The sequence below is a fragment of the Desmodus rotundus genome, chromosome 2, assembly GCF_022682495.2.
Source record: "Desmodus rotundus isolate HL8 chromosome 2, HLdesRot8A.1, whole genome shotgun sequence".
In the NCBI taxonomy this organism is placed as follows: domain Eukaryota; kingdom Metazoa; phylum Chordata; class Mammalia; order Chiroptera; family Phyllostomidae; genus Desmodus; species Desmodus rotundus.
In genome coordinates, this window is record NC_071388.1 from 106,041,447 (window position 1) to 106,067,315 (window position 25,869).

At 40.2% G+C, this 25,869-nt stretch overlaps 1 protein-coding gene across 3 annotated transcripts in view; it reads left to right on the forward strand.

Annotated features, from left to right (window-relative positions):
- Positions 1-782: 782 nt before the first annotated feature.
- The window catches only part of GK5 (glycerol kinase 5), a 133,797-nt gene continuing 108,710 nt past the window's right edge, over positions 783-25,869 (forward strand). For 2 of the 3 annotated variants that reach the window (XM_024577880.4, XM_024577882.4), the window contains exon 1: positions 784-1,057. In XM_024577880.4, coding sequence (XP_024433648.1) covers positions 899-1,057 — 159 coding nt within the window. In that variant the 5' untranslated portion in view covers positions 784-898. Of the gene's footprint in view, positions 1,058-25,869 lie in introns of all 3 variants that reach the window. The other variant, XM_045185840.3, reaches the window with a different exon arrangement.

A 25,869-nucleotide genomic window follows, 5' to 3' on the forward strand; every position in this document is an offset into this window, starting at 1 on the left:
GTATCAGCGGGGAGAGGGAAGGAGGAGGATGGGGGAAAAGGTACAGGGAATAAGAAGCATAAATAGTAGGTACAAAATAGACAGGGGGAGGTTAAGAATAATATAGGTAATGTAGAAGCCAAAGAACTTATACATAGGACCCATAGACAAGAGCTAAGGGGGGGAGGGGATGTAGGTGGGAAGGGGGTGCAGGGCAGAGGGGAATAAAGAGGGGAAACATGGGAAACTGTAATAGCATAATCAATAATATATATATATATATTAAAAAGCAGCTTTCAGATTCTTGAAAAAGCAGCCACTGGGTTGGAGCTTGATGGTGGAAGCTGCTTTAGTAGGGGGTCCTTTCTTTCCATCAGAGGGCTGGGAAGGCCTCCTTACTCGGTGTTATTTCATTTAGCAAGTATTTATTGTTGTGTAGTATATGTGTAAATTTTACCAGGTTTTCTGGGGAGAGAAGTCTTGGGGGTCAATTTTGAACTTCTCGTCAAATCACTTTGTCTTGACATTCATAAACGCCAACTAGGGTTAAGAGACATGTAGGCACTGCCTCGGGGCATTTACGAGGAAGGCAATTAAAATTACGGGCCAGGTCAACGGTAAAACTGGTTGTGAGCCTGTGCTTAGATTCCCGGGCTCCACCAGACTCCAGCTCTCAACCAAAGATGGCGAGCTCCACGCAGGCGCCTCTCCGCGGCTCGCCTCGGGAAAGCTCACAGCGCAGTGACGTCACGGCGTCGGGGCGGGGCCAGTGGCGAACTGGGTGGGACGGCCTCCCAGATCTCTGGGAGGGGGCGGGCCGGGGCGGTGGCCTAGCTGGGCTCTCTCAGCCTCTGAGGTGCAGGTGTTTATAACGCTCCAGCTAGGTTGACTGCTACTGCGGGAGGCTTACGGGATCGGGATGCCTGGGCTGCCCACTTTCTCGGAACAGTGGCGTCCGGAGCAGAGCTCGCCACACTCGAACGCAGGCTTCGTGCTGGGGCTGGACGTGGGCAGCTCAGTGATCCGCTGCCACGTCTATGACCGCGCGGGGAGGATCCGAGGCTCCAGCACCCAGAAGGTGACGAGGGCAAGGGGCCGTGGTGAGGGTCGCGGAAGGTGAGCAGGCAGGTCCGTCTTATCTGACCTGCGTGCGGCTACCTGCAGCACCGGCGGGCTCTCGGTGCTGTGCGGAGCGCTGGGAGCAGCCGGATATTTGCATTCGTTCCTGGGCTGGGCTGAAACCCGTGCACCCCGGGCTGAGGGCCTTGTACTGTTTCGCCTGTCACCTGGGCATTCGTGTCTCCGATCTTTCCTGGGTGGGACTACCCTGATTCGGTGGCTCGCAGGGCAGGGCAAGGCAGGCTGCACTATCTAGCCAAAGAGTGCTTTGTGACTTATTTTTTCCTGCACTTCCTTGATAGATCTCCAGCCTTGTCTTCATTTGCATTTTTAATTTTTCAGATCTTGATAGAATTTAACTTCATTGTGCATTGTTCGGTTATCATTATTAAGTACTTCTCAAAGTGCTGGTTCCTCACATAAGTATCTGATTTCCATGGATACGGGAGTTATTGGACAACTTTTGAAGACTATATTGCCATTACTTGTCTCCTTTCCATTTTCGAGAATGTGTAAAAAAATCTTTTTCTTGTTTGAGAAACCTACCAAGTCATTAATTGTTATTGTTAGTAAATCCTTAATAAAGCAACCAACAGACAGGTACTCTTCTGTTCCCAGTTTAACGAAGTGCAGATTTCTACACAATTACCAATGTACTAAAAATAACGTTGATCGGATTTGGCCCCATCCCAGCACCAACCAGAAGGGACAGGTGAAAAGCCAACACTGTCCTTCAGAAACTGTGTGCTCCGTGTCTTTGTATAAGTCTTTATATCACCGCCCAATGATACGTTTCACAGATTCCCTTGTAATTCTAGACACAAAGTACATTTGTTGTGAGCAATGATTTCAAAAAAAGGAATTGAAGTATTTGGAACCAAAGGGAGACAGAAATTGTTAAAAGATACAAAGTTTCACAGTTGCGATATTATTTTGAGCAAATTATTAGTTTTCTACCCATGAGGTAAGCATCTCAAGGATGAATCAAGATTGCTGCGAGAAGCAGGAAAGTAGAAAGGTTTGCTCAGATTCTAAATTGGGGTGGCGGGATGGTATCTGGAAAGACTTGTGAGTAAATAAAACTACAGAAAGTCCCTGCCTCAAAGGAGGAAGCACTATCTTAGATTAAGGAGTTTATAGCAATGCCTCTCAAACTGCAGTAGGATTTTACAGTCGTGCTTCCTAATGTGTGGTTCCTGGGTTGCTGGGGTGGAGATAAAGAAATGAAGATTGAGAAAATCGTGTAGCAGTTCTGCAGACTAATTGTATAATTATTAACCTTAATAAAACATTTGGGATTTTATTTTATATGCATTTTCCCCTAGAAAGTTGTTTTAATTGTCTTTAAAAAATGAAAAAAAACTTCAATTACAGTTCACATTCAATATTATATTACCCTCAGGTGTACAGTCAGTGTTTAGACATTTATATAACTTCTGAAGTGATCCCCTTGATAAGTCTGCAACTCACCTGACATCATACACAGTTATTGCAATATTATTGATTATATTCTCTGTGCTGTACTTTATAGCCCTATGACTATTTTTTTTATTGCTGTTCAAGTAGAGTTGTCTCCATTGTCTCCCCACCTCTCTCCCCCGCCACACACACCCCCACCTTCCACTCTCAATCCTACCACCTTTGGTTTTGTCCATGGGTCCTTATACATGTTCCTTGATGACCCTTCCTCTTCTTTCCACTGTCATCCGCCTTCCCCCTCTTCTCTGGTTACTGTCAGTTTCTTCTTTATTTCAATGTCTCTGGTTATACTTTGTTTGCTTGCTTGTTTGTTTTGTTGATTACGTTCAACTTATAGGTGAAATCATAAGGTATTTGTCTTTCACCACCTGGCTTATTTCACTTAGCATAATGCTCTCCCTAAAGAACTCACATGACTTCACTCCAGGAAGACAAAGAACCCAATTAAAAAATGGGTAAAGGACCTAAACAGACATGTTTCCAAGGAGGACATACAGAGGGCCCAGAGACATGTGCAAGGATGCTCAGCATCACTAGCCATCAGAGATGCAAATTAAAACTATAATGTGATACCACTTCACACCAGTCAGAATGGCCATCATAACCAAATCAACAAACAGCAAGTGCTGGCGAGGATGTGGAGAAAATGGAACCCTAGTCCACTGTTGGTGGGAATGCAGACTGGTGCAGCCAATGTGGAAAACAGTATGGAATTTCCTCAAAAAACTAAAGATGGAACTGCCTTTTGACCCTGGCAATTCCACTGCTGGGATTTTACCCTAAGGACACTGAAACATCAATTCAAAAGAACCTGTGCACCCCAATATTCATAGCAGCACAATTTACAATCGCTAATGCTGGAAGCAACCTAAGTGCCCATCAGTAAATGAATGGATCAAAACACCTATGACTATGTTCCAGTTAAGGGTGAGATCATATGGTATTTGTCCCTCACTGCCTGGCTTATTTCACTTAGCATAATGCTCTCCAGTTCCATCCATGCTGTTGCAAAGGATATAAGCTCCTTCTTTCTCTCTGCTGCATAGAATTCCATTGTGTAAATATACCATAGTTTTTGGATCCGCTTGTTTGCTGATGGGCACTTAGGTTGCTTCCAGTACTTGGCTATTGTAAATTGTGCTGCTATGAACATTGGGGTGCACAGGTTCTTTTGGACTGGTGTTTCAGGGTTCTTAGGGTATAATCCCAGCAGCGGAATTGCTGGGTCAAAGGGCAGTTCCATTTTTAGTTTTCTGAGGAAATTCCATACTGTTTTCCACAGTGGCCTCACCAGTCTGCATTCCCACCAACAGTGCACTAGGGTTCCCTTTTCTCCGCATCCTCTCCAACATTTGTTTGTGGATTTGTTTATGCTGGCCACTCTGACTGGTGTGAGATGGTACCTCATTGTGGGTTTAATTTGCATCTCTCTGATGGCTAGTGATGCTGAGCATCTTTTCATATGTCTCTTGGCCCTCTGTATGTCTTCCTTGGAGAAGTGTCTGTTCAAGTCCTTTGCCCATTTTTTAATTGGGTTGTTTGTCTTCCTGGAGTGCAGTCATGTGAGTTCTTTATATATTTTGGAGATCAGGCCCTTGTCTGAGGTATCATTGGCAAATGTGTTTTTCCATACTGTTGGTTCTCTTTGTAATTTGGTGCTGTTTTCTTTAGCCATGCGGAAGCTTTTTATTTTGATGAGGTCCCATTTGTTTATTCTTTCCTTTATGTCCCTTGCTTCAGGGGACATGTCTGTGAGGATGTTGCTGCGTGGAATGTCTGAGATTTTCCTGCCAATGTTTTCCTCGAGGACTTTTATGGTGGACTTGACTTATATTTAAATCTTTTATGCATCTTGAGTTTATTTTTGTGTATGGCGTAAGTTGGTGATTGAGTTTCATTTTTTTGCACGTAGCTCTCCAGATCTCCCAACACCATCTATTGAAGAGGCTGTTTTTGCTCCATTTTATGCTCCTACTTCCTTTGTCAAATGTTAATTGACCATAAAGACTTGAGTTTATTTCTGGGCTCTCTGTTCTGTTCCATTGGTCTTTGTGCCTGTTTTTATGCCAGTACCAGGCTGTTTTGATTACAGTGGCCTTGTAATACAGTTTGATATCAGATATTGTGATCCCTCCTGCTTTATTCTTCTTTCTCAAAATTGCTGCAGCTATTCGGGGTCATTTATGGTTCCATATGAATTTCTGAAATGTTTGTTCTATATCTGTGAAATATGTCATGGGTACTTTAATAGGGATTGCATTGAATCTATAAATTGCTTTGGGTAGTATGGCCATTTTGATGATGTTAATTCTTCGAATCCATGAGCATGGTACATGCTTCCATTTGTTTGTGTCTTCCTTCATTTCTTTCTTCAGTGTTGTGTAGTTTTCTGAGTACAGGTCTTTTACCTCCTTGGTTAGGTTTATTCCTAGGTACTTTATTTTTCTTGTTGCTATATCAAATGGGATTTTTCCCCTAATTTCTGTTTCTGCAGTTTCGTTGTTGGTATACAGGAATGCCTTGAGAAATCAGCTGACAGTCTTATGGGAGCTCCTTTGTAGGTAACTGTTTCCTTTTCTCTTGCTGCTTTTAAGATCCTCTCCTTGTCTTTCATCTTGGGTAACTTAATGATGATGTGCCTTGGTGTGTTCCTTCTTGGGTCCAACTTCTTTGGGACTCTGTGAGCTTCCTTGACTTCCTAAAAGTCTATTTCCTTCACCAGATTGGGGAAGTTTTCATTCATTATTTGTTCAAATAAGTTTTCAATTTCTTGCTCTTTCTCTTCTCCTTCTGGTACCCCTATGATTCGGGTGTTGGAATGTTTAAAGATGTCCTGGAGGTTCCTAAGCCTCTCGTCATTTTTTGAATTCTTGTTTCTTCATTCTTTTCTGGTTGAATGTTTCTTTCTTCCATCTGGTCCACACTGTTGATCTGAGTCCCAGTTTCCTTCCCATCACTGTTGGTTCCCTGTACATTTTCTTTTATTTCACTTTGCATAGCCTTCATTTTTTCATCCAATTTGTGACCATATTCAACCAATTGTGTGAGCATCCTGATTACCAGTGTTTTGAACTGTGCATCTGATAGGTTGGGTAACTCTTCCACTTAGTTGTATTTTTTCTGGAGCTTTGATCTGTTCTTTCATTTGGGCCATTTTTTTTGTCCAGTGTGCCTGTTATGTAGTAAGGGGCGGAGCCTTAAGTGTTCACCAGGGCTGGCAACCCACATCGGTGTGTTCTGACACTGTTTGTGGGAGACGGGTCAGGGAGGAAACAATGGTGCTTGCTCCACTCTCTGATGGTTTTCGGTCACTTCACCAGCTACCTACAAACCAATTGGGCCCTTCTGGTGCTGATTCCTGGGGTGTGGATTTGTGTACATTCTAGGACCCTGTGGGTCTCTCCAATGAACTCTCCTGTGAGGCTGGGAGTTTCTCAACCCCCACAGGTGTTGTCAATCAGAGGTTTGAGGCTTTATTTCCCCATGCCCGAACCCTAGTTTGCGAGGTCTGTCTATCTCCCCAGTTGTTGCTCCTGGTTTATCTGCTCACAAATGTGGGACCGCCTGCTCCACCAGCCACCACCTCACCGGGTCCGCCAGCCACTGCCCTGCCCACCCCGGTCCTCCAGTCACCGCCTTGCGGCAAGTCCTTTCCGCCCGTCTCCTCCCCTCCTACCGTTCTGGATGAATGTTTCTTCTTTAACTCCTTGGTTGTCGGACTTCCATACAGTTCGATTTTCTGTTAGTTCTGGTGGTTTTTTGTTTTTAAATTGTTGTCATCCTTCTTTTGATTGTGCGAGGAGGCACAGTGTATCCACCTACGCCTCCATCTTGGCCGGAAGTCCCAATTTGTATTTCTTAATCCTTTCTGCCTTTTACCCTGCCTCCCAAGTCCCCACCCACCTGGCAACCATCATTTTGTTCTCTGTATCTATAAGTTTGTTTGTGTTTTCTTAGTTCATTCATTTTTTTAAAATTAAAACATATTTTTTACTAGCCCTGAGTGCTGTGGTTCAGTGGATTGAGTGCCAGCTTGTGAACCAAAGGGTCACTGATTTGATTCCCAGTCAGGGGATACGCCTGGGTTGCAGGTCTGGTCCCCATTTGGGGGACGCATGAGAGGCAACCACACAGTGATGTTTTACTCTCTCTCTCCCTCCCTAATTCTCTGTCTAAAAATAAATGAAATAAAGTCTTGAAAAAAAAAGCCGGTCTTTAAAAAAATTTTGTTCCTTCTTTCTGGAGGGAGGTGGGTTCGGCTGGGGTGGGGTGGAGGGATGGGGAGAAAAGGCATACAACTGTAATTGAATAACAATAAAAAATTTTGTTTTACTGTATATTTTTCCATTACCTCCCTTTGCCCTTTATGACCCCCCACAACCACCACACTGTTGTACGTGTCCATGAGTCCTTTTTCCTTTTTTGCTCAATCCCGCCATGCCCGAACCCCTCCCCCACTAACTGTCATCCTGCTCTCCGTCTATGAGTCTGTCTCTATTTTCCTTGTTAGTTCAGTTTGTTCATTAGATTCCACATATATGAGTGAAATCATATGGTATATGGTATGTGGCTTTCTCTGTCTGACTTATTTGCATAAAACCATCTAGGCCTATCAGTGCTGTTGCAAATGACAAGAGTTCATTCTTTTTTTTTGGCCAAATAATATTCTTATATGTGTGTCCCACAGCTTTTTATCCACTTGACTATTGATGGGCACTTGGGTTGTAGCCATATCTTCGCAATTCTAAGTAATGCTGCAATAAATATAGGAATTAATATATATTTTCAAATTAGTGTTTAACATTGATTTGCATAAATACCCAGAAGTGGGATTTCTGGATCTTATGGTTGTTTTGTTTTTTAATTTTCTGGCTATTACTCCATACTGTTTTCCATCGTGCCATACCAATTTGCAATCTCTAAGTCCTTGTCAAAACTGGTTGTTGATTTATTGATGATAGCCACTCTGATAGGTGTGAGGTGATATCTCATTTTAGTTTTAGTTTGCATCTCTCTGATGGTAGTGACGTTGAGCATCTTTTCACATGTCTATGGGCCATCTGTATGTCCTCTTTGGAGAAATGCCTATTCGGGTTCTGTGCCAATTTTTAAATCAGATTGTTTCTCTTTTTGGTGTTAAGTTGTATGAGATCCTTAAATATTTTGGATGTTAACTCCTACCGTTGGTGAATATGTTCTCCTCTTTAGTTGGTTCTCTTTTTGTTTTGTTGATAGTTTCCCTGTGCAAAGACTCTTTAGTTTAATGTAGTCCCATTTGTTTATTTGTTTTTGTTCCCTTTGCCTGAGGGGACATATTAAAAAAATATTACTAAGAACTGTGTCAGAGAGTTTAGTGCTTATGGTTTCTTCAAGGACTTTTATAGTTTCAGTTCTTACATTTAAATCTTCAGTCCATTTTGAGTTTATTCTTGTATCTGGTGTAAGAAGTGGTGTAGTTTCAGTTTTTTGCATGCACCTGTCCCATTTTCCTAACACTATTTATTGAAGAGACTGTTTTTATCCCATTGTATACTCTTGCCTTGTTTGTCTTAGATTAATTGGCCATATAGACCTGGGTTTATTCCTGGGTTATCTATTCTACCCCATTGGTCTGTGTGTTTGTTTTTACACCAGTACCATGCTGTTTTGATGACTATTCCCATGTAGTATATTTTGATATCAGGTAACATGATACCACCAACTTTGTTCTTTCTCAAAATTGTTTTGGCTATTTGGGGTCTTTATAGTTCCATTGAAACTTTTGGATTATTTGTTCTAGTTCTGTGAAATACACCATTGGTATTTTGATAGGAATTTCATTGAATGTATAGATGTTTTGTGTAGTATGGACAGTTTAATGATGTTAACTCTTCCAATCCAAGAATGTGGTGTATACTTCCACATATTTGTATCATTCTCAGTTTCTTTCTTCAGCATCTTATAATTTTCCAAGTATAGGTCTTTTACCTCTTAGGTTAGATTTATTCCTATAAATTTTATATTTTAATTTTTTTGATGCAATTGTAAATGTGATTGCTTTCTTTGTTTCTCTTTCTGATAGTTCATTATTGGTATATAAAAGTACAATCAATTTCTAAATATTTATTTTGTATCCTGCTGCTTTATTGAATTCATTTATTCTAGTAATTTTGTGGTTTTTTAGGGTTCTATACATATAGTATATCATCTGAAAATACTGGCAGTTTTACTTCTTCCTTTCCAATTTGGATGCCTTTTATTTCTTTTTCTTGTTTGATTACTGTGGCTAGGCTTCCAATACTATGTTGAATAGAAACGACATCATGTTATGGAATACCTAGCTGATCTTCTGAGGAACAGAGTGAACAGCCGATGGAATCTCAGCTTGTTTGAAGTTTGGAGGCCAAAATTGTGAAGGGCATTGAAAAACAGACAGTAGGGAGATTGCTTTGGGTCAGTAATGTCTCTGGGACCTGTGCAGGGCCAAGGCTCCTGTGGTCCCCGGCCTGGCACCTGCCGCCATGGTTGGCAACAGCCACAGGATCCTTGGAGGAGAACCAGATCAACAGCTTCCTCCCCTACCAAAGCAGGGAAGACAGCATGAAAGAGAGGGACCACAAGGCTAACCCCAACAATTGAGAAACTGAGACAAATTACACTTGGCTATTCCAGAGAACTTGCATTTTATTGTTTACCAGGAAAGACCTGGATGCCTGAAGTCGCTGAGGGGAGTAAAGACGAAGTGGGAGGTACATAGCGGTGGTGTTTACTCATTGGGACTGTGGATGCTGGCTAGGTAATTACCAGAGAAACTGGGAGACGGGTGACACCTAGAGGATGGAGAAGTGTTGGGCCGTGTTTGATCCTAACTCAGATAGTCTCCAGTCTGGTTAGAAAGTTGGGCTGCATGAAAAGCCAGGTGCTTGGTAAGAATGGCGGTCTTAAACAAGTGGATTTTACTCAAAAAAAGCTCTCAGCTGCTGTTTAAGGAGCTCTTATGCAGCAGCCGGCTTGTGTAGCATTGGGGTTGTGTGGCAGTGGGCTTGCACAGCAGCTGGCTTGCAGAGTGGCAGGCTCCTGTGGTGGCTGGCTAGAGGAGAGGAAGGAACGCTGCACCACACAGACTGTTCAGACTGTGCAGTGGGGCTGAGGGAGTTGGCAGTCCCCAGAGAAACTTGGTTTGGTGTGGGAGCTGAGTGGCCCTGAAGAGACTTTGAGGGTGCATAGCACCCAGGCCAGCAAAGAGGGAGAAGAGTAGGTGGTGTGAGAGTTGTCCCTAATCAGTGCACCCCACGGGTAGCACAGCTGGTGGATGAAAGGCACCAGCCTGGCATAGATGGACAGTGGGGGCCCAGCAGCACATGGAGGACCTGGACTGGAGGCTGGGCAACTGTGAAGATTGTGGCCCAGACCTGGCCCACATCCTCACAAAACCACAGGAAGGGTGAAAAAGCGAAGCCCAGCCCCTTCTGCCTGTGGCATTCAGGAAGACCAGCAGAAGTCTTTTGGCTAGTTTAAAGTCAGCAGGAGGCCTTTTTTTCCCCCTTTCCCCACCTTCCCCCGCCACCCCACCAAGTGAACCAATAAGACCTGGAACTGTGACAGATGCAGAGAGGGACCACAAGGCTAACCCCAACAATTGAGAAACTGAGACAAATTTCACTTTGCTATTCCAGAGAACTTGCATTTTATTGTTTATCAGTATTATTATTATTTGTTTCATTATTTTTACTTCTTTTATTTTATTAGTATTTTTTATTTCTCTTCTTTCTTTTTAGTTTTCTTCATTTTGTTTCTTTAATTGCATTGTTTGACTGGTTTTTCTTTTTTTCTCTTTCATATTGTATTTTAATTTTCCTTCTTCCACTTCACTCCTGTTCCAATAACACATTACTTTTGGTCATGTACTTTCTATTCCTATTATTCAGATAATATGTTTCTTTTCATATTATTGTTGTTCCAGTATTATTGTCAATAATTGTTGTTCCATATAATTGTAAATACTACACAGTACCGCTCCCTGATCTGAGCCCATTTCACTATCTTCCAGAGCTTTATTACAGTTGTGGTTAATTCTATTCTCTCACACACTATGTTTAGTTTCTGTCCATTACTCTCACTCTATCTCACCATCTAACCTCGCACAAGTGCTCTGTTTTCTGGATTCAGCTCACAATCCGTCTCCCTTCTAACAAGAGTCTTATCTGTTTGTTACCTTTTATAAAAAGTGGCTAGTTGGGTGAAATATCACGGTTAACACTATATTTATCCAAAGGATCTCCTATCTCTTTTCTACTCGTTGGTACACTAAATCCCATTGAATACTCTCCCGCTGTCTTAATTCATTTTGCCTTCACACTGCCACTGATCACTTAGGTGGGAGCTGTGAACACCAATATACGTGCTGGATGAGAGAACTCACCAACAAAGGAAGCACCAAGAGGTAAAAACCAAAGTACAACAAGAGAGCCCACACAAACAGAAGAAAGGGCAAACCTAGAGCATACAGACAAGGAGGTCAAAGAGACGACACCACTGAATCCCATAGAATGCCTACCATAGAAGTTCACCCTACAAAGACAGCTAACAAAGTGGAATATCAGGAAGTGCAGAAACAAACAAAAAGAGTCACCTTAAATGGGGAGACAAAAGAAGAACCTGTAATAAAAAGGAATGGATGACTCCCCACTAAACGAGCTAAATGAAATGGAGATAAACAAACTTTCAGATATAGAATTCAAATAATTGTTATAAGGATGCCCAAGGAACTCACAGGCAACTACAAGGAACTGAGTGAGAACTAGAGCTGTATGAAAAAGGATATAGAAAGTTTAAAGGAAAACCAGGAAGAAATGAAAATACAATTTCTGAAATAAAAAAAAAAAAAAAAAACACTAGAAGGAGTTACAAGCAGGCTGAATGAAATAAAGACCTGAATTAGTGAACTGGAACACAAGGTGGAAAGAAACACCCAGGTAGAGCAGCTGCACAAAAAAAAAGATTAAAAAAAATATGAAGATAGCTTAAGGGAACTCCAAGATAATATGAAATGCAACAACATTTGAATCATAGGAATATCAGAAGGAGAAGAAAAGGAACAAGGGATAGAAACCCTGTTTGAAAAAATAATGACAGGAAACTTTCTGAACTTGGAGAGGGGAAAAAAAACCATACAAATTAAGGAAGCACAGAATGTCCCAAACAAGATGAACCCAAAGAGGCCTATGCCAAGACACATCATAATTAAAATGCCAAGTTTTAAAGACAAAGAGAGAATCTTAAAAGCAGCAAGGCAGAAACAAGAAGTAACATACAAAGGGGATCCAATAAAACTAGCAGCAGATTTTTCAACAGAAACATTCCAATCCAGGAGAGAATTGCAAGAAATATTCCAAGTAATGAAAACCAAGGGCCTGCAACTGAGACTACTCTATCCAGCAAGGCTCTCAATTAAAATGGAAGGTGAAATAAGGAGCTTCCTGGACAAAAGAAGGCTGAAAGAACACATCTCCACCAAACCAGCACTACAAGATTTACTAAAGGCACTACTATAAGAAGAGGAAGGAAAAGAGAGAGACAGAGAGGAACACAGGTACAAAGGGGGAAAAATGAATAAATACCTATGAATAATAACCTTAAATGTTAATGTATTAAATGCTCCAATCAAAGAACATAGGGTAGCTGAATGGATAGGAAAACATGACCCATACATATACTGCCTGCAAGAGACCCATCTCCGAACAAAAGACCTACACAGACTGAAAGTGAAGGTAGGAAAAAAATATTCTAAGCAAATGGACAGGAAAAAAAAGTGGGACTAGCAATACTTTTATCAGATAAAATAGACTTTAAAACAAAAGCCATAAAGAGAGACAATGAAGCACACTTCATAATATGCAAAGGAAGAATTCTTCAAGATGAAAACATATAAGCACCCAACATAGGAGCACCCAAATATATAAGGAAACTCTTGGAGGAGTTCACAAAAGGTATAGACAGCAAACACTTATATGAGGGGATTTTAACACCTTACTGTCAAAAATGGGTAGATCTTTGAAACAAGATATTAACAAAGATATTGTGGTATTGAACAAGGTCCTAGATCAAATGCACTTAACAGATGTATATACAACCTTTCATCCCAAAAAAGCAAAGTACACATTTTTTTCAAATGCACATGGAACATTTTCAATGATAGACTACATGATATGACACAAAACCAGTCTAAACAAATTCAAGAAAATTGAAATCAAGCATTTTCTCCAACCACAAGAAACTGAAACTAGAAACCAACCGCAAGGAAAAAAAACCCCAAAACACTCAAACTCATGGAGATTGAATAGCATGCTATTAAACAATGAATGGGTCAATAATGAGAACAAGGAAGAAATCAAAAAGTTTCTGGAAACAAATGAAAATGAACTCACAACAATCCAAACCTTATGGGACACAGCAAAGGCAGTCCTGAGAGGGAAGTGTATAGCGAGACAATCCTATCTAAAAAAATAGAAACATTTCAAATAAACAATCTAACCCTACACCTACAAGAACTCAAGGAAGAACAACAAAGATGACACAGAGAAAGTAGAAGGAAGGAAGTAACCAAGATCAGAGCAGAATTAAATGACATAGAGACTAAAAGAACAATACTAAGGATCAATAGATCCAGGAGCTGGTGCTTTGAAAAGATAAACAAAATTGACAAGCCTTTAAGGAGACTCATCAAAGAAAAAGGAGAGAGGACCCAAATAAACAAAATTAGAAATGAAAGAGGAGAGATTACAATTGATACCACAGAGATACAAAGAATTGTAAGAAATTACTACGAAGAACTATATGCCAAGAAATTTGAAAACCTAGGTGAATGGACAAATTTCTACAAAAATATAACCTTCCAAAACTGAATGAAGAAGAAGCAGAAAGCCTGAACAGACCAGTAACAGCTAATGAAATAAAAGCGGTAATCAAAAAATTCTCAGCACACAACTGCCCTGGACCAGATGGTTTCACAGGAGAATTTTAGAAAACATTTAAGGAAGAGCTAACCCCTATCTTTCTCAGACTATTCCAAAAAATTCAAGAACAGAGAAGACTGCCAAACTCTTTTTATGAAGCCAGCATTACCCTAATTCCAAAACCAGATAAAGATGCAACAAAGAAAGAAAACTATTGGCCAATATCGCTGATGAACATACATGCTAAAATCCTCAACAAAACATTGGCAAACCGCATCCAGCAATACATTAAAAAGATCATACACCATGATCAAGTGGGATTAATCCCAGGGATGCAAGGATAGTACAATATTTGCAAATCAATAAACGTAATGCATCACATAACCTAAAGGAAAGACAAAAATTACATGATCATATCAATTGATCTGGAAAAAACATTTGATAAGGTACAGCACCCGTTTATGATAAAAACACTCAGCAAAGTGGGAATACAGGATACATTTCTCAACATGATAGACCATATATGAGAAACTCAATAGGCAAAAACTAAAAGCTTTCCCACTAAGATCAGTAACAAGACAAGGATGTCTGCTTTCACCACTTCTATTCAATCTAGTATTCTAAGTCCTAGCCACAGCAATCAGACAAGAAACAGAAATAAAAGGCATGCAAATTGGAAAGGAGGAAGTAAAATGTCACTGACTGCAAATAACATGATAGTATACATAGAAAATCCTATAGACGCCCCCCCCCCCCACAACTACTCGACCTAATAAGTGAATTTGGCAAAACAGCAGGGTTCAAAGTCAATATTCAGAAATCAAAGGCATTTTTATGCACCAAGAAAGAAAGATCAGAATCAGAAATGAAGAAACAAATCCTATTTGCTATAGCAACATGAAAAATAAAGCACCTAGGAATAAACCTAACCAAGGAGGTAAAAGAACTGTACTCAGAGAACTATACAACACTGAAGAAAGAAATTAAGGAAGACACGAATAAATGGAAGCATATACTGTGTTCATGGAAATGTCCATACCACCCAAAGCAATTTATAGATTCAACACAATCCCTATTAAAATACCAAAGACATACTTCACAGATATAGAACAAACATTTCAAAAATGTATATGGAACCATAAATGACCCAAAATAGCCAAAGCAATTTTGAGAAAGAAGAGCAAAGTAGGAGAGATCACAATACCTGGCACCCAACTGTATTACAAGGCCAATCAAAACAGTATGGTACTGGCATAGGAACAGACACACAGACCAATGGAACAGAATAGAGAGCCCAGAAATAAACCCAAGTCACTATGGTCAATTAATATTCGACAAAGGGGACAGAAGCCTAAAATGGAGTAAAAATAGCCTCTTCAACAAGTGGTGTTGGGAGACATGGACAGATACATGCAAAAAAAAATAAAACTCGACCACCAACTTATACCATACACCAAAATAAATTCAAGGTGGGTAAAAGACTGAAATATAAGTTGTGACACCATAAAATTCCTAGAGGAGAACATAGGCAGGAAAATCTCAGATATTCCACACAACAATATTTTCCCCAATATGTCCCCTACAGCAAAAGATATAAAGGAAGGAATAAACAAATGGGACCTCATCAAAATAAAAAGCTTCTGCATGGCTAAAGAAAACAGCATTAAAATGAAAAGAGAACCAACAGTATGGGAAAACATTTGCCGGTGATACCTGGGACAAGGGTCTGATCTCCAAAATATATAAAGAACTCACACGACTCCACTCCAGGAAGACAAACAACCCAATTAAAAAGTGGGCAAAGCATCAGCAAATGAGTGTATCAATAAACTATGGTACATTCACACCAGGGAATACTATGCAGCAGAGAGAAAGAAAGAGCTCCTACCCTTTGCAACAAACATGGATGGAACTGAAAAGTATTATGCTAAGTGAAGTAATCCAAGTGGTCAAAGACAAATACCATATGATCTCACCTATAAGTGGAATCTAATTTAAAAAACAAACTGGCAAGCAAAATATAGCCAGCCAGTCATTGAATTTGACAACAAACTGACAGTAACCAGAGGTCAGGGGAGAGGAAAATAACGTGGGAAAGAAGGGATGTAAATAAACATGAATGAGGGACCCATGGAAGGAGCTAAGGAGGGGTGAGATTGAGGGTGGGAGGTTGGCACAGGTAGGGAGGGGGAGAGTGGTGGTGGGAAAATGGAGACAACTGTATTCGAACATCAACAAAAAACGGGGAAAAAATGGGCAATGGACTTGAACAGACACTTCTCCAAGGAGGTCCAGAGACATATGAAAAGATGCTCAGTATCGCTAGCCGTCAGAGAGATGCAAATTAAAACCACAGTGAGATACCACTTCACGCCAGTGAGGAAGGCCATCATAAACAAATCAACAAACAAGTATTGGAGAGGTTGTGGGGAAAAGGGAATCCTAGTGCACCATTGGTGGGCATGCAGAATGGTGAAGCCACTGTGGAAAACAATATGGAATTTCCTCAGAAAACTAAAAATGAACTGCCTTTGGACCCTGGCAATTCCACTGCCTGGATTATACACTAAGGATCCTGAAACACCAGTTCAAAAGAATCTATGCACTCCAGTGTTCATAATATAATGAATCTCATTGATGGTCTGAAATCTCTTCCCTTTCAAGGGAAGAGATTTTAGGTGATTTTAGTTTTGGGAAAAGCTAGAAGTTGCAGGCACCAAATCGGGGCTGTAGTGGGGCTTAGTCACTTGGGTGGTTTGATGTTTCTCAAAAAAAGCCCTGCACGAGACATGATGCATGAGTGGGTTTGTTGTCATGATGATTTGAATCACTGGTTGCCCATAGCTGTGGCTGTTTTCATTGTATATTATTTCTCAACCAACCAAGAATATTGAGGTAGTACTCCTTATTAATTGTTTGGCCTGGAGGGGTGTACTCATAATGGACAACACCTTCCCAATCAAAAACTACAGTTCACATGGTCTTGATCTTGCTGCAATTTTGCCATACCTTCTTTGGGCGTGGACAACCAGGTGACTTCCCTTGGGTCAACTGGACCATCATTCCCAGATCATAGCTGTAGTCCCATGATTCATCTTTGGTTATGAACTTCTTGAGGACATCTGGTTCATTGGTAGTGGTTTGAATGAAGTCATTAGGAACTGCAGCATGATGTTCTTTCTACTCTTGTAGCAGAAGCCACGGAATGAATTTTACCATGACATGTTTCATGCCAATATCCTGTGTCAAAATCTAGGACAGCAGTTTTTGGAATCCCCAGATCAGCTTCTAGTTCTCACACTGTCAGTTGCAAGTCTTTGGGGTTTGCAGCCAGTACATGTTCAACATTCTCAGGTGTTCTGCTTGTTGTAGGCCTTCTGGAATGTGGATCACTTTCAACAGATTCTTGACCATCTTTGAAGCATCTGTGCCACACTTTTATTTACACTGCACTCATTGCATCATCCCCAAACGCCTTCTGAATCATCCAAATAATTTCTGCAGAAGAATGTTAAAGCTAAATGCAAAATTGATGCAGATTCATTGCTCTAGTACAGGAGTGTCAAACTCATTTTCACCAGGGGCCACATCAGCCTCGCAGTTGCCTTCAAAGGGCTGAATGTAGTTTTAGGACTGTATAAATGTAACTACTCCTTAACTAGGGATAAGGAGCTTGGTGCTGCCACCAGGTAGAAACAAATGTCAGGGCCAGATAGAACAAGGTGGAGGGCTGGATTTGGCTTGCAGGCCTTGTGTTTACCACCTGTGCTCTAGTAGCTCAGTTATTTTAAATGCAACAGCCCCACAGTATACATGTTCATTTAGTGGTATCTATTGACCCCACTGACATTGTCATTGTCCACTCATGTGCATTCCAGTCCACTCTCCATGGCGGCCAGGTTACATCAATGTCGCACAAACTGTTTTCACTATATTAACAATGGCTGGACTTTTTCCAGACAGACCTTGTATCCTCTTCTTGGATTGATCTCTTTATTATGTAATGTCCTTCTTTGTCTTACTGTAGCCTTTGTTTTAAAGTCTGTTTTGTTTGACATAGTATTGGTATCTCAACTTTTTAAAAATTTCCATTGGCATGAAATACCTTTTTCTTTTTTTTCAGGAGAAATTAAAATTTTTATTGCTATATAGAAAAATACGGGTTCACGGGTATATATATCTTTTAATATCATTCCCCTAGGTGGCAAAACTGAGAGGGAGACTCTTGTGCATTTCTCTTGAGAGGGTATTTCAGCTCAACTAGACTTCTTTTTTTAAAAAAAAATTTTATTGTTATTCAGTTACAGTTGTATGCCTTTTCTCCCCATCTAACAATAGCCAGGGGGGAATGGGGAGGAGACAGTGAGGAGAGGGGATTACAGGAACTACTATAAAGGACACACGGACAAAATCAAGGGGGAGGGTGGAGGTGGGGGAGGGAGGTGGGTTCAGCTGGGGTGAAATACCTTTTTCCATCTCTTTACTTTAGATCTGAAGTGCATCTCCAGTAGGCAGCACATACATATGTCTTGTATTTTCTCCATATAGCCACTTTATGTCTTTTGGTTGGAACATTTTATCAATTCACATTAAAATTAATTGTTGATAGGTATATAATTGTTATCATCTTATTATTCATATTTTTGATCATGTTTTCTACTTAAGGAAGTCTTTTTAACATTTCTTTGTAAAGAACTGTGATAGCTATTCTTTTTTAGGGAGTCCTTTATCTGTCCTTTGATTCTAATGATAGCTTTGCTGGGCAGAATAATTTTCATTTTAGGTCCTTGCTTTTCATCAGTTTGAATATTTTGTGTCAATCCCTTCTGGCATGCAAAGTTTCTCTTGAGAAATCAGCTGACAGTCTTGTGGGAGCTCCGTTGTAGATAACTAACTGCTTTCTCTTGCTGCTTTTATGATCCTCTGTTTGTCTTTAACCTTTGGCATTTTAATTATGATGTGTCTTGGTATGGGCCTCTTTGGATTCATCTAGTTTGGGTCTCTTAGTGCTTCCTGGACATGTTTGTCTATTTTCTCTTCCAGGTCATGGAAGTTATCAATCATTATTTCTTCAAATAGTTTCTCAGTTCTTTGCTCTCTCTCTTTTCCTTATGGTACCCCTGTGATTCAAGTGTTGTTATGCTTGATGTTGTCCCAGAAGTCCCTAAAAGTAACTGCACTTAAAATTTTTTTTCATTTTGCTGTTTCAATTGGTTGTTTTTAGCTACCTTAAAGTACCCCCATTTTTAAAAAATTCTTTTTTCTTTTTGCTGTTACGATTGTTTTTTTTCTTTCTGTTACTTTGTCTTTTAAATTGCTGATTCAGTACTCTGCTTAATCTAGGCTGCTGTTGATTCCATCTAATGTATGCTTCATTTCAGTTACTGTATTCTTTATTTATGACTGTTTTTTATGGTTTCTGTCTGTGCGTAAGACCTCACTGAGTTCACCTATTCTACCCCTAAGTTCATTGAGGATCATTTGACCAATGTTTTGAACTTTGCATAGGGTAGATTTCCTGCCTCTCAGGGAATCACCTGGGTGCGGCAAATAGTGTTAGCCAAGTTGGTGGAAATTCAGATTTGGCACCTGCCTGTGCCTGTAGGCTAGGTGGTGGGAGGGCTCAACAAAGAAACAATGACATCTACTAGTACTTCTATCCAGCAGCGAGCTATTTCTCTAGTCCTTGCCCTGAAGCCAGAAAATTCAGTTCCTTCCCATATGTCCCTGGTACTTTTGGATCTACTTATCTCTTTGCTGGAGCTTAGGGTTAGTGTTTGGTAGGAAGTGAGTCTGTGCTTGGGCTAATAGGACACTTGAGCCTACAGCAGCCCTTGTCTTATCCAAATGGAATGCCCACAGATTTTCACAACCATATGTTGTGGGGACTCCTCTTCCCAGAACTGGTGCTCTGGTGTGAGGCTGGGACCCCTTGGTCCTCAGGGCAGGGACCTCTGCAGCCAATATATTCTTCCTGATTCTTACTGGACTGGCACACCATAGGAAAGACTGGCTCCTTTTCATGTTTCTCTCCCTCCTACCAGTCTGGATGTGTTTTCTTTTTTACATCCTTACTTATAGCACTTCTGTTCAGCTGTTATTCAGGTAGTTCTCAAGGGTGGCTGTTTTATAATTTAGTTGTAATTTTATTATGGTCATGCGAGAAGGGGAGCACAGCATTCATGTACTCTGCCATCTGGACCAGATATATATTTTAATTGTTTCTCTAAAAACTATTGGTCCACAATGAATTAGAAATTAGAACACAAACAACAGCTAGGCCTTCAGATAGTTTGAGTTCTTAGGGAAAGAGTCTTTTAACCTACATTGCTACTTAGCATCTGGTTTATTACATCATGGGTAAAGAATAAATAATTGAATTGCATTTTATCAAAGTATTAGAAATTCAGTTTGCTTCATGAGACTGTTGATTAGATATAGAACTTGAGTTTATTTGCTTAATTGAAAATTACACCTCTACTAATATTATGATGGAAAGAGTATGTAATAGAAACCCAAACCTTACTATAGTATTTGATTTATATTGCCAAAAAAATAGCTTTTATAAAAAAGGAGAGACAGAACAACTGAAAATATCCTGTTCTATTTAGAGACTGGAACAATATAGGCTGTGTTGGTCTTTTAGTTAAAATTGAACACCCAAAACATGAACCCTTACATTAGTATGATAGCACTAGGCTTCTCAGAAGACTTTTGTTTTGGCATTCACTTTTTAACTGTAAACATACATTTTTAGCCTTTTTATATAATTTTTATTTAAAAAAATCTTTTCATGACTTCTGGTCAAGATGATGGCTTAGGTAAACAGAGTACCTGCTGTTAGGCCGGAGTCGCTCAAGAAACCAGACGGGCACAGCGAGCTAAGGAGCAGGGTTTATTAGCGGGGAATAAGAGGGAAAGTGCAGCCAACCTAGGGAGGTTAAGACTCTCTTGGTTGTAATTAGGGCAGGGTTTTTAAGCGCAAAACCCCGCAAAGGGTAACTGGTTGGGGTGTCAGAGTCTAATTGGCTAGAGCTGGTTGCTGGGTGCCATTTCTGCTGACCAAGTTCTTGATACATCTTGTCAAGCTCAAGTTAAAGCTACATCCTGTTATGCTGGATAGGCCGACCCCAGACCTCAATCTTAGCTGGGCATCTGTTTGTCCTGGGTAGGGTTGGCAGGCAGTTTCCCAGGCAGGTATTTTCCCAGGCTACAGTTTCCCATGGTACAGTTTTCCTGCCTGGTCATTTTCCATTCCTGCTAGGCCTACCTAGGTCTGTCACCTGCCTCTTCCCACAACCACATCAAAATTATAACTAAACTAAACTACAGAACAACCATCATTCAGAGCTAGCTGAAGTTGAGCTGAATGGAAGTCATACAAGTAGGGAATTAAAGAAGCCATATCAAGATGGGTAGGGGTAGTGGAGATGTGGAATGGGCTTGTTCCATATCCACACATGGTGGATAAAAATTGGGAGGGATCTCTCAGCTGCAGAGGTCCTTTCTAAGAAGTGAGGAGTTCCAGTCCAACCCCAGAACCCCAGCCTAAGGACCCAGTTCTGGGAAGAGAAGTCTCCATAATTACTGGCTGTAACAACCAGCAGGGATTGAGGTTGAGGGACACAGGCTTCTGGAGTCCCAGACAAGTCCTCGTAAAGGGCCCATGCATGGATTAGCTTGGACTCATTCCTTCTGAACTCCAGCATTAGTTGAAAGGCACCAGAGACATACAGGGAGGAATTGTCCAGTGTCAGTGTGAGTGCTGGGGGCAGCTTTCTACTAGACAGAAGTGCTGGCAGAAGCCATTGTTCCTTTGATGAGCCCTTCCCCCACAGAGCCAGCAGGCAGGCGCCATATCTGAGACTCTATCAACCTGGCTAGCACTATTTGCCCTATCCTGATGACTCCCTGGGGGCCCTACTCCACCCAACTTTTGGGCCCACATAAGCTGTTTTCAGTGGCTTTTTCATACAAATGGCTTGTCTTGGCTCATGCTTCAGATTTTCCTAAAATCTCTCAAACAAGTAGCATCTGGCCTCAGTGAGCCCCATACCTCTTGCTAAGCTGCCCCAGGCCTGGCACTAGCAGCAGCTGGCCTTGGTTCATAGCTTGGACTCTTCTGGGTAACTCCAAGTCCAGCAGAAGTAACAGCCATCTGCAGGTTGCTTTGTTGCTTATGTTGCTTGGCCCTGGGAAGAACACAGGTGGTGGCTGACCTTTGCCTGCATCTCTTAGGAGGCCCCAGGGCCAGCACACAAGGTGGACAGCTTCAGACCATGTTGAAACACCACCACCCAACCACCTTCACAAGCAACAGACTCAAAGGGTGAACTCACTGGGTACCAGAGCCCTGCTGAAGTAAGTCCTGTTCAGTGGGTTGGGCCCCTGCATAGGTGATATTCCACAGTGGTCAGAGGTCTGTGGCCAGTGGTAGCAGCCAGTCCTTGCAGCTGGTTGGCCTGGGAGTAAATCCTTCCCCTTGATGTGCCGACAGCAATCACAGCTCAGTGACAAGAAGAGGGTATGCACATCACATTGGAGGTACACCTGAGTGCCCAGCTTGCATGATTGGAGTGGCTGTTCCATGTTACCTTATAGGACACCTACTACATTAGACTACTTTACCAAGCCTGGGAGACATAGCAGCTCTACCTAATACATAGAAACAAACACAGGGAGGTTGCCAAAATGAGGAGACCAAGAAACATGGCCCAAATGAAAGAACAGAACAAAACTCCAGAAAAAATGAACTAAACAAAATGGAGACAAACAATCTACTAAATACAGAATTCAAAACACTGGTAATAGGGAAGCTTAATGAACTCAGCAGCATAAAAAAGGATCAGTCAGAAATGAAGGATACGCTAACTGAAATGAAGAATAATTTACAGGGAATCAGTAGTAGAGTAGATAAGCCAAGAATCTAATCAGCAATTCGGAATGTAAGGGAGCAAAAAACACCCAATGAAAACAGCAGAAAGAAAAAAGAAACAAAAAAAAAATTAGGGTAGTTTAAGGAGCCTCTGGGACACTTCAAGTGCACCAACATTCACATCATGGGGGTGCTGGCAGGAAAAGAGAGAGAGCAAGAGGTTGAAAACTTATTTGAAAAAATAATCACAGAAAACTTCCCTATCTTGTTAAAGGAAATCAACATATAAGTCCAGGAAGTGCAGAGAGTCCCAAACAAGGTGAACCCAAAGAGGCCCACATCAAGATATATCACAGTTAAAATATACAAGGTTAAAGATAAAGAGAGAATCTTAAAAGCAGCAAGAGTAAAGAAGAGAGTTATCTACAAAGGAGTTCTTATAAGATTATCAGCTGATTTCTCTAAAGAAACTTTGTAGGCCAGAAGCAATTGGCAAGAAATATTCAAAGTTATGAAAAGCAAGGACCTATAACTAGCAAAGCTGTCATTTAAAATTGAAGGACAGATAAAGAGCTTCCTAACCAAGAAAAAGCTGAAGGAGTTAATTACCACCAAATTAGTATTGTGTAAAATGTTAAAGGATCTTCTTTAAGAAGAAGAAAAAAAAAGGTAGAAAATATGAAGAATAAAATTGCAAAAAGTATATCTCCATCAACAATTGAATCTAAAAAACAAAATAAATGAACAAGCAGAACGGATACAGACTCATAGATACAGAGAATGTTTTTGGTGGTTGCCAGATGGGAGGGGGTTCGGGGGATGGGTAAAAAAGGTGAAAGGATTAAGAAGTACAAGTTGGTTGTTACAGAATAGTCATAGGTATGTAAAGTACAGCATAGGTGATGTAGTTAATAATGTTCTTATAACTATATTGATGTCAGATGGGTATGAGTTTTATTGCGATCATCACTTAGTAAGTTGTGTAATGTCTAATTACTGGGGTGTACACCTGAAAGTAATATAATAATGTATGTGCTGTAATTGAAGACAAAAAAATGATAAAAAATTAAAAAAATAAAAAAATAGAAAAACTTTTTATGAACTCTTAAATTTTGGTGTCATACCCTAAAAACAGTATTCAGAGTTGAAAATCCCACATATGAATATTGATGTTTTTAGTTTTTCAAAATGGGGAAAGTTTATCATGTTCCCTTTGGATCAGCAGGCTCTTGTAATGAAACCATGGTAGATAACATCTTGCTTGAAAGTCTACTCCAAAGAACACAGCTATGTATCCTCTGTACACTCTTGGAAAAATCTTTTGATTTTAGTCAACAACACAAATTTCTTCTTAGCTTTGATTGTATTATTGATCTAATTTCAGTACGATTTGATTTCATTGTTGTGACATGAATGGGGATGTTGGCAGAGTGGGGGAAAGTGGCTGTATAGTGCCACCGTCGAGTCTGAAGGTTTGTAGGCTTGAAACAAGGATATCTACATTGGCTTTTTGGGGGATGAGGAAGTGTTTATTGAAGTTGAGCCTTTACAGTCAGTGGTCACAAAAATCTTACATAGAAACACCAAAAATATTTGATAAAAGGGGAATAAATTTGTTAGATCTGTTTGTTTCTGATGAGCTTACTGGATTCTTTCTTTATATCATCCGATGTTCTCCAAATTGTCACTGTTTCCTCAGATTTCCTTTTTTTCCCCCCTTTCTTATTTTGGTCTTTTCTTACTTGTTAGAGATTTTCTTTAGAATATGATGATCTTTGGTTGGTTATCTGTTCATATATTCGGTACTATGTCTTACCCCACTCAGCTACATCTGGTATTTGCAAGTAAAGAAATTCTCTGGTTTACCCCCCATCCCCACCCCTGCGTCATCCCCAGAGTAAACGTCTTACCTTTTGCTTGCGTAGAGAGGGGCAGTGAGCTGGTTGGAGAAGGGGAATTGGAGCTTCTAAAGACTTTTAACCATCTGGTTTTATTCATCTCCATCTGGTATCCCAGCCTTTGTAGGTACCTGTAATTTTCAGGGTTCTACCATAGAATCTCTGCCAGAGGTTGAGTATACATGTGGTGTAATTTGGGCAGAGAGTGAGGTATCAGTTTTCTCCTCTGTACTTAGCCATATACTGTACATCCACTCACTGTTGATATTGAAAGCATTTGTTCAAACCTGGCCTGAATATGCTTGCTCTGTTCTCATTGTCCTTCTGCATAAACCATTTTAATTGATTCTTGAGAGGTATTGTAGATAAAACATATCTGTTCAAGCCATCATTTTAATCTGAAGCCATAGGTTCCTTTTATTTTATTTTTAAAATTAATGCACACTAAAATTGCCTTTTTGGTGAATACGTTCTGTGAGTTTTAGCACATGCATAGGGATAACCCAGAAAACTCCCTTGTGCTATTCCTTTGTAGTCATACCCTCCTCCTGTACCTAACTTCTGAAGCTGCTAGTCTATTATCCGTGAATATAGTTTTTTCTTTTTGAGAATGTCATCTAAGTGGAACAATACAGTAAATAGCCTTTGAAAATTGGCTTTTTTCAGCATCATCCCTTTGAGATTTTTTCATATTGTTATGTGTATCAATAGTTCATTCCTTTTTGTTTCTGAGTAGTACATTCATTTGCCTATTGAAGTACATTTGGTTTCTAGTTTCTGGTGATTTTGCATAGAGTTACTATAAACATTTTTGTGCAGATTTTAATGTGAACATAAATTTTCATTTCTTTAGGATAAATGCCTAGGAGAGGGATTGTTGAGTCATAGAGAAGTGAATATTTAATTTGTTGTTACATCAAGAAAGGCCAAAGTTTTCCAGAGTGGCTGTACCAGTTTGCATTCCTATCAGCAATGTGTAAGAGTTCAATTTGTTTTTTACCAACACTTAGTGTTTATTTTATGCATCTTAGTAGATGCAATGGTGTTTCATTTTGGTTTTGATTAGCATTTCCCTAATGGCTAATGATGTTGAATATTTACATATGCATATTTGCTACCATATTTCTTTTTTGGTAAACTGTGTGATCAAGTGTTTTGCCCATTTTTAATTGCATTTTTTGTTTTTGTACTTGAGTTTTGAGATTTCTTTTTATATTGTGTGTATGATTACTATATTGGTTATATGATTTGCAAATATCTTCAATCATTCTCTGTACTTTGTCTTTTCATTTTAATAGTATATTTTGAAGAGCAAATGTTTTTAATTTTGATGAAGTGCAATTTATCAATTTTTTAATTAAAAATCAATTAGGTTTTATGAATCATACTTTCAGTGTCATATCTAACTTTTCACCTAATCCCATATCACAATGATTTTCTCTTGTGTTTTCTTCTAAAGATTTTACAGTTTTACATTTAGATCTACTATCCACTTTGAATTAACTTTTGTGTAAGATGTGAGGTTTAGAGACTTCTGGCGAAGATGGAGGCATAGGTAGATACACTTTGCCTCCTCTTGCACAAC